The 10000-nt window shown below is 45.5% G+C and overlaps 1 protein-coding gene across 2 annotated transcripts in view; it reads right to left on the reverse strand.

Annotated features, from left to right (window-relative positions):
* Positions 1 to 10000, reverse strand: part of med13a (mediator complex subunit 13a) — a 260218-nt gene that overhangs the window by 228613 nt on the left and 21605 nt on the right. For both annotated transcript variants that reach the window (XM_083638644.1, XM_083638643.1), the window contains exon 2: positions 6684 to 6918. In XM_083638644.1, the coding sequence (XP_083494770.1) occupies positions 6684 to 6918 (235 nt within the window). The remainder of the gene's footprint in view (positions 1 to 6683; positions 6919 to 10000) is intronic.

A 10000-nucleotide genomic window follows, 5' to 3' on the forward strand; every position in this document is an offset into this window, starting at 1 on the left:
ACTTGTACATTCTGGCTGACTTGACGCCCGTGCAGTTCATGCTGCCAGATCCACATGACGATGCGTGCGTAGATCTTAGACCATTTTTAAAGGGGTGGGGAGTGGGGCGAGTACCCGAACAGCAGAAATGTTACTCGAGTACTGACGTTATGAAAGAGTGCTCGAGTACCCGAGTACTCGCGCCCATCCCTAGTTACATCGTATAAATATATATAATATAATATAAAATATTAAAAGAATATAAAAAAAAAAATCCTCAGCTGTCCTCATGGTCCAGTCAGTCAGCTCCTCTCCACTGCTGTTAGCTTGGACGCTCACAGTCACAACACTGCCTCACAAACTTGGCTGCATCCAACTCGAGACAACTTTTCAGACCCTCCTGGAGACAATCTTTCTCCGAAGAGACTAACGCGACAAATCTGGAGACTTTTTCTGACATGGGATTAACATTACCACAAGCAGCAGTAAGCAGGCAATGACGATAGCTGGGGAAGTCGCGCTAGCATCGATGCTAAGTTAGAAAACAATGTTGTTGTTGTTATTATTATTATTATTAGGGGTCCAAGCACGAAGTGCGTGGATCCCTATTGTATCTGTTCCGTTTATTATTATTATTATTATTATTCCGCCCTAAAACAGCATGCACGTCAAAAACTGTAAGGGCTACAGTAGCCAGACCTTGCACATAGGTTGGAAATGTGCCCCACTACTCAGAGACAAAAAATTAGCCATATTAGCCAGATGGTGGCGCTATAACAGACCCTTTTGCATATTGACCCATAACTGCTGAACCGTGAGGCGTAGAATCAAAATTCCACATCTGCTGGATTCCCTGGATCAATACGCATCTATCCATATAGACCACGCCCATTTAAGTCTGCTAGATTTTCCGCCATCTTGGACTTTCTCAAAAAAAAAAAAACGAACTCGTCCTAGGCCATTTGCCCGAATGAGCCCAAACTTTTTCTGTGTCATCCCTGGACTTCCCTGATCTAAAGACTTACAAAGAATTTGGATACGTGAAACCGTCTTGAAATGATAAATGTTTATACTTTTGATGACACATGCTCTGACACTAAACACACACAAACACAAACACACACACACACACACACACACATATACTGTAAATATATATTTATTATTATTATATATATATATATATATATATATATATATATATATATATATATTTTTTTTTATTAACTCATTGAGTGCCAGCCACTTTTGGAGAACGGACGCTCCCAGTGCCAGAGTTTCAGAGCGTTTTCAGTGATTTCTCGAGGCCCACAGAATATTGTGTGATATTACTATGTAAACACCGAACACGGACAAAGAACGATGAGACTCTCTTCTATCATCTGCAAAAAAAAGTTTATTGATACCATTTTCCGTTCTTTAGTTATGAGCCGGAGAAGATAGGTTGTTTTGAGCAAAAAGACACGTTTCAAATTAGAAGCCGAGTTATTCCGCCTTTTGTGAAATGAAGCATTTCAAGCACATTCACTGAGTCTGAAGCTAATATTTTCTGATGTAGTGACGTGGTGTAGTTGTGTGGTGCCCTGCGTGCCCCACCCCCCTCTCCCCCCCTCAGCTGCAAACTCCTCCCCACACTAACATACAGCCTAACACGCACCCAGTCTATTTTCAGAGCGCTCCGTTTTTGTGCGCCGGCTCCCAGGGCGACACGGAAATGCCAAACCGGACTGCAGGGAAGGGTTTGGCCCTTCGGCGTCGGGTGCTGCCTTTCTGGCGGCTAATCATGTGGAGAAACTATGCAGACAGACAGAGGCAGAGGGGCTCAGTTGTGGGCGCGGATTGACTGCTGTTCGCAGCCAACGTCAGCTGCAGACAGAGCAATCTATATGGCTCTGGCTGCAGCATGAGCGGTTTCTCTTTCATCACGGGGCTTTTTCCTGCTGTTTTCCGGACCTTTCTCTAATCTGGAGAGCACTGTCGCCACCTAATGAGTCCGTAAAATAGGTTATACACCTTCAATAGCTACAATATTTGTACAGGAGATGCCTGAGGCTTTGATCCACGTCCCACCGTCAAAAAACGCAATTGACGAACATACTCGTCCTTGGCACTCTACGTTAGTATCTGAATTGACGAACATACTCGTCCTTGGCACTCAATGAGTTAAAAAAAAAAAAAAATTCGAACAGGTCAATTACATTCGAACATGTCCCCCACATTTGAAGTTGAATTCGAATTTCGAATAAAAAGTGACAGCTCTAGCCAGTGCGTGTAAATAGTTTTAGAACACGCACCAGTGCAGCCTGGAATTTATAGTGTCTTTTTTCCCCCTCCTAAGCCATGTGCTTTGGCAAAGATCGGCCCCGCTGAGTCTGTCTCTGATTCGCTCAGATCCTCCTCCTCATATTCCTATTGAATGACAAGGATGTCCATTCTGCACAAACCCGCCCCGCTCTGCCTCTGATTGGCTCTAACACACACACTGCCAGGGAAAACGATACCGCGTGTGTCTCGCTGGCCAGCCTCCTCCAGCGAGACTAGTGAAACGTGACACAGACAGTGCTCAGCCTATTGCTCCTTCAGCAACGCCACACCTCAAAAATGAAGCGAACTGTCACTTTTCGTGACAGCGACGGCGTTCCGAATCGAGTCATTGAAGCAACACAATTCCTCCCAAAAACACATCACATGCCGTGACAGGTGTGTGGCAGGCCCAGCCACTCTCATCCCCGCAGCGATTCAGCGCCAGGCAACAGCAAACAGAGCCAGCGAGGAGGCTGAAATGATGATCAAATTTAACATGGCTTATTATATAGGCAAAGAGGTGCCGTTTCCAAAGTATAAGTATCAAATCCCTCTTGAAGAAAAGCGGGTTAGACGTCAATCCAACTTACAGTCATCTTGACACTGCGATCGTGTCCAATTCATTGGAGTCATTTCAGACATTCTAAAAAAAAGAGAGGACGTCTCTTCAAATCGCGCATGCACAACGTACAATACAATAACGTTATTATTGGGGTAATAGTATTTGAAGCATAAATAAAACATGCAACAAATTCAAATAGTTATTAAGCTATTCAGATCGATTGAATCAATCTGAATATAACTATTACAATTTGTTGCATGTCTTGTATAGGGCCCTGACTATAGAATCTGTTATCATTTATTATTCTGTTTTATTTTTTCATGATAATTTTTTTTCAGTTTTAATGTGGAGTATTGATAATGAGTACTATCTGAAAGCTGGGTTTAGGCTGTTGAGCAGAATGTGTTACACAGATTAAAAAAAATAAAAAAATAAAAAATGCAACAAAAAAGGTTTTATTCATGTTTACAGTCATTTACACAATGTGTTAAGATTGGTCAGATTTACCAATGTGGGAACAAACAAAAAAAAGGTAACGCTTAAAATGTATTTTGCGGCGGCAAAAGGCACGGTGTAAAATTTTGGGTGCACCTAAATTATGTGCTGGTACACCTAAATTAAAAAATAAGGAGTCCTGGACCCTACAGTTTGTTCTACCTCACCAGCAAGATGTGACATCAGACTACAGTTTGTTCTACCTCACCAGCAAGATGTGACATCAGACTACAGTTTGTTCTACCTCACCAGCAAGATGTGACATCAGCCTACAGTTTGTTCTACCTCACCAGCAAGATGTGACATCAGACTACAGTTTGTTCTACCTCACCAGCAAGATGTGACATCAGACTACAGTTTGTTCTACCTCACCAGTGCAAGATGTGACATCAGACTACAGTTTGTTCTACCTCACCAGCAAGATGTGACATCAGACTACAGTTTGTTCTACCTCACCAGCAAGATGTGACATCAGCCTACAGTTTGTTCTACCTCACCAGCAAGATGTGACATCAGACTACAGTTTGTTCTACCTCACCAGCAAGATGTGACATCAGACTACAGTTTGTTCTACCTCACCAGCAAGATGTGACATCAGACTACAGTTTGTTCTACCTCACCAGTGCAAGGTGTGACATCAGACTACAGTTTGTTCTACCTCGCCAGCAAGATGTGACATCAGACTACAGTTTGTTCTACCTCACCAGTGCAAGATGTGACATCAGACTACAGTTTGTTCTACCTCACGAGCAAGATGTGACATCAGACTACAGTTTGTTCTACCTCACCAGTGCAAGATGTGACATCAGACTACAGTTTGTTCTACCTCACCAGTGCAAGATGTGACATCAGACTACAGTTTGTTCTACCTCACCAGCAAGATGTGACATCAGACTACAGTTTGTTCTACCTCACCAGTGCAAGGTGTGACATCAGACTACAGTTTGTTCTACTTCACCAGTGCAAGATGTGACATCAGACTACAGTTTGTTCTACCTCACCAGTGCAAGATGTGACATCAGACTACAGTTTGTCAGGGAGTTCCCCAAGCCCCGGTAGCCGGCGATTTCTCCGTCTACTGGCCTACCGGTTACTTTATACACTGTTAAAAAAAAAAAAAAAAAAAAAAAAAAAGTACAGTGCTGATACCTGCTGAATAAGTGTCCAAATGTTCATGTCATTCTGGCCAATACTCCACTGTTATAACATTTCAGTCTGGAATATGGAATATCTTTCAATAATCTTTATGACTAAAAGGCTAAAAGTAATCTCATGTGTAAAAAATGATATTGAAGTAAAAAAGTGTAAATAATTAACTTGTTGGTTTTGGATTTATTTAGCTTCAAGAGTGCATTTTTGTTCGTGTGACCCTCAACACAGGCTTTGAGAATCCCGGGCCACTTACTGATACTTATGCTTAAATTAACCCACTCATATTCTGGTTTATTTCAAGAAAAACATTTTGGCTAGTGGAAATTCTAATTGGCTGGTAACTTCTAGCAGCCATATTGGCAGGTGGTCAAAAAAGCTAATTTCAAGCCCTGCAGGGAGAGCAAGTGGTGACATAGGAGTGAGTGAGAAAAGGATCAAATATACTCTTAATTTTGCTCTCAAAGTGCACCAGATTGAAGCATTTTTCTTTAAAATGGACAAAATGTTCTGACCGGGAGGGCAGAGCCCACGCCGCGGTAAAATGATCTCTGTATTTCTCAAACCCGCTACGGGCCTGTTTGGATTATTTCAATTGTCACACTCATGGATACATATTTGAGGTTTATTTATTAATTGGGGGAAAGGACCACTGGAACAAACGCCGCGAAACATGATCCGGCTACTTTTTCAATCAGACTGGCTACTCAAAAGTTTGGGGAACTCTCTGGTTTGTTCTACCTCACCAGTGCAAACTCTAGGTTGCCACTTTGTCTGCTGCAGGGCAGGAGATACTGGTGACATGATGACACACACAGACAGGAGAAGTGTGGTGCCCAGTGTCTCCAGGGAAAGGGAGTTACCCTACAGGTGTTGCCAGTACCAGCCAGCCCAGCTAGCTCATCATGCAGCCAGAGGGTGAGGGGGGGCATTTGTGAGGCATCAGATGACAGACGTTTAACACCTCCCTGGAGCACTCACCTACAGGGAATCTCCCCAGTGTCTGCCTGACAATCAAGCAGTGAAACTGTATTATTTCCTCATTGTACAACCAATAAGCTATCTTGACAGGGAGATCTACTATGTTCAAGTGCCTCCTTCACAAAAGCGAGCCCTCCACATTCCCCATTATCTTTTACAGCCATCACTCTTTTAACTGTCTCTGTAACCTTGAGCGGAACGCGACAAAAGGTGCGTCGGAAAGGATGGGGCGAATTCCATATTCATACACTCTTTCTCTTGCCACAGTGCCAAGGGACAACTGCGAGAGATCTCATCTGCATAGAAATGCACTGAAGGCTATTAAAGCCTGTTGTCACAGAGAATACAGGCTTATAACTCTCCCGTCATCATCCCATATGCCATTACAACTCCAACAATGGAAGTGGGCTTTGTGACTACTCGTGGGCAGCAGGGTGGAGACTTTGTTCAAACGCAGGGCCTTGCCTCTGTGTCACGAAGTGTCCAGCCTGAAGTGTCCTTGAAGGAGTCAGTGAAACCCTCCACGGCTCCAGGGTGCTGCTTCACTGTAGCTGACCCCCCCTGACCTCTCACTTCTATGGTGGCGGAAAGCATCAATCGGAAATTCACGGGACGTCCCGGTGGCTCGCCTGGTACAACGCGTACCACAAAGGCTTAGTCCTTTCGCGCGGCCGACCCGGGTTCCAATCCGGTCCGTGGTCCATGTCATCCCCTCTCTCCCACCACCTTTCCTGTCTGCTAACTGTCCGATCCAATAAAGGCAAAATGCCCCAAAAGTAATATATTTTTTTCACCTGCAAGGGATTAATTTTTTTTACTAAAATGACATGCCCTTATGCAGTGTTGTAGTCAAGTCACTATTTCTCAAGTCCACGTCGAGTGTTCGAGTCCAAGTCACCAAAGAAGAATCCGAGTCAAGTCCCCATTAGCTCCAAGAGTCCGAGAGTTACTGAATATGAACGTGAATGCCCATATAGGTGGAACACACATGCCTGCCTTTGCACGAAATTGAATAATGTCACAGTATTGATATAGCTATTAATATCGTACGCCACATTATTAAGGCCTGTAAAAAAAACAGTCTTTATCAATTAACAAGTCTGAGTCCTCGTCTCCAACTTCTGAGTCCGAACGGGTCCAGGACTCGGACTTGAGTCAGAGTCTGACTACAACACTGCCCCTTATGTACTGTACGTGCCGTGGCGCCCCCTACCTGCCAGCTCGTGGTGGATGAGGTCGGTGAAGTTTGGGTCGTCCCCCCACCAGAAGAGCCACAGCTCCCTGCGGCCCTGCCGCTGGCTCCGCCTCCACACGCTCAGCACGTCCGCCTTCAGGCAGCGGCTGAAGCTGCACAGGATGGGGTCCTCCTCTGTCACCGGGAAGAGGATGGGCGCAGAGGTGGGTCCCTGCCACACATACCTCTTCCATTTGATGCCCGTCAGGTCAGCCTGCAATACAAAGAGACAGAGAGAGAGAGAGAGAGAGAGAGAGAGCCAGAGACAGACAGAGCCAGAGAGAGAGAGCCAGAGACAGACAGAGCCAGAGAGAGAGAGAGAGCCAGAGACAGAGAGAGAGAGACAGAGCCAGAGAGAGAGAGAGAGAGAGAGAGAGAGACAGAGAGAGACAGAGCCAGAGAGAGAGAGAGAGCCAGAGACAGAAAGAGAGAGAGAGAACCAGAGACAGACAGAGCCAGAGAGAGAGAGAGCCAGAGACAGACAGAGACAGAGAGAGAGAGAGCCAGAGACAGACAGAGACAGAGAGAGAGAGAGCCAGAGACAGACAGAGACAGAGAGAGAGAGAGCCAGAGACAGACAGAGACAGAGAGAGAGAGACAGAGAGCCAGAGACAGACAGAGAGAGAGAGAGAGAATGTCAGTGGCTGCTTCAGGAGCCACTCAGCACCTGGGAGTAAACATGTGCTGAGCAGAGTTTAAACTGAGCAGATATTAATCCTCTTTTATGGAACGCTTCGCCCACCGACCGCTTATGACGAGAATGAAGACACCCAGGCAGCCAGAAGAGGAGAAAAGTACAGCAAAAGAGGGAGGGAAATGGGAGCCGGAAAGACGGAAAGATACAAAGAAAGAGTTTTGTTTGTTTTGTTTTTCGCCAAAAACTGTTGTGCCCCCAAGAAATCTCAGAATACCCCTAAAAACCAAGATCCAGGGGCAAAAATTCCCCCCAAGATTTCTATCTTTTTTTTCATTCAATTCATTTAATATCTATCTCTAACACACACACTCAACACCTGCAAGCTGGTTGCCAGAAGATGAAGACAACACACACTCACACAAACGGTGCGCTGTTTGTCCACACTACGCTTTAGCAACTTTATGCAGTAATTCATGTTTTAAGTGCCCCCCCCCCACCCATTTTTGTAAATGCCCCCATTTTTTTAGACTGTAAAATCTGCCCTTCAAAATATTTGTTTAAATGTCCTACACTGTTGAGGTGCTTTCAATATCATCATGAACAACATGTTCCAAACACAAATAGAAAACAATAATGCTGGTAAATGTGGTCTCACCACCTTAATCCTCATTAATGGTGAGTGCTGGGAGGGGGGGGGGGTGCTTTGCCTTTCTATAAACGCTGTCGGGCTTTTATAGAGAGAACAAAACACACAGGGAAAAGCCTCATCGGCACTAAATCACTGGCAGGGTTATTAAGTGTTAAAGCAGGGACATTACACTCCGCTGCTAGCTAGCGCTCCTGCTCATCAAGCCAGGCACCGGCAGGCTAACCATGTCTACCTAAACACACACAACTAGCACAACACAAACCATCACAAGAGCACACACACACCGTGCCTTAGGGCGACATCCCTATTTCTGCCAGCAAATCTCGGTCCTCTATCTATCCTTGTGGACATTTTCAGTCATCTGTGAGTACATGGGACTGCTCATTTTCATGCCGTTTAGTCCTATTCCGTTCAGGCTGACTTAGCAGGCCGTCGCTCTGTACGTTCAACCAATTAATCCATTACAATTCAGGGGAGATCTTAAATCAAGTGGAGAAGCAGCCAGGCTGAACGAGTGATTACCCGTGGTGCTGGTGAAGCACTGCTCTTTCGCCTGGCTAGAGGAGAAGCTGGGACATTTGCAGTGGTGGTGGTGGAGGTGGTGGTGGTGGTGGTGGTGGTGGTGGTGGTGGTGGTGGTGGAGGTGGGGGTGGGGTTAGGGATTGTCAAAACAGAGCATTCTGTGGTGTCAACTGGAGCGGATCACAACAAATTAGTTAGCCATTAGATACAGTGTGTGTCGCACACACAGGCCAGCCAGTGCACACCGCATGGAGAAATCATACACAATTAAAAAATGTGAATATATTTTAGACTGCATTATTATGACTGTATAAGCCACATCAACATTATCAGTCAGTAGAAAGCATAGGCTTCATTTGTTCCTCTCTGAGCTAAGCCCAAGTATAGCAGAATGGCAAGTGTACAAAAGCATACGCTGGCATTATAGTCTGACTATTATTTATCTAGTCATCAGGGTGCACTGCATTATTAACAGACTAAGAGAGACTGAGACTGAGAGACTAATCCATGCATTTGTTTCTAGTCGTCTAGACTGCTGCAATGCCCTTCTCACCGGTGTTCCAAAAAAAGGCATTAATAAACTGAAACTGGTTCAAAATGCAGCTGCCAGAGTACTGACGAACACAAAGAAATTTGACCATTTTTAAAGTCTCTCCACTGGCTACCGGTTGATTTTAGAATCGATTTTAAGGTGCTCTTAGTGGTTTTTTAAATCCTACATGGACTTGCCCCCCCGTATCTTAATGACCTTTCATCAGTTTACACTCCTGTCAGAGCCCTTAGGTCCTCAGAGTCCTGTCAGAGCCCTTAGGTCCTCAGAGTCCTGTCAGAGCCCTTAGGTCCTCAGAGTCCTGTCAGAGCCCTTAGGTCCTCAGAGTCCTGTCAGAGCCCTTAGGTCCTCAGAGTCCTGTCAGAGCCCTTAGGTCCTCAGAGTCCTGTCAGAGCCCTTAGGTCCTCAGAGTCCTGTCAGAGCCCTTAGGTCCTCAGAGTCCTGTCAGAGCCCTTAGGTCCTCAGAGTCCTGTCAGAGCCCTTAGGTCCTCAGAGTCCTGTCAGAGCCCTTAGGTCCTCAGAGTCCTGTCAGAGCCCTTAGGTCCTCAGAGTCCTGTCAGAGCCCTTAGGTCCTCAGAGTCCTGTCAGAGCCCTTAGGTCCTCAGAGTCCTGTCAGAGCCCTTAGGTCCTCAGAGTCCTGTCAGAGCCCTTAGGTCCTCAGAGTCCTGTCAGAGCCCTTAGGTCCTCAGAGTCCTGTCAGAGCCCTTAGGTCCTCAGAGTCCTGTCAGAGCCCTTAGGTCCTCAGAGTCCTGTCAGAGCCCTTAGGTCCTCAGAGTCGTCACAACTTCATATTCCGCGGTCCAGAACAATAAGATACGGAGAGGCTGCTTTTAGCTCTTATGCCCCTAGGCTGTGGAATACCCTTCCTCTAGAGTTGCAGAACTCCTCTTCCACTAATGTTTTTAAGAAAAATCTTAAGACCTATCTTTTTACATAGG

This window comes from Poromitra crassiceps (genome assembly GCF_964638095.1).
Source record: "Poromitra crassiceps genome assembly, chromosome: 1".
In the NCBI taxonomy this organism is placed as follows: Eukaryota; Metazoa; Chordata; class Actinopteri; order Beryciformes; family Melamphaidae; genus Poromitra; species Poromitra crassiceps.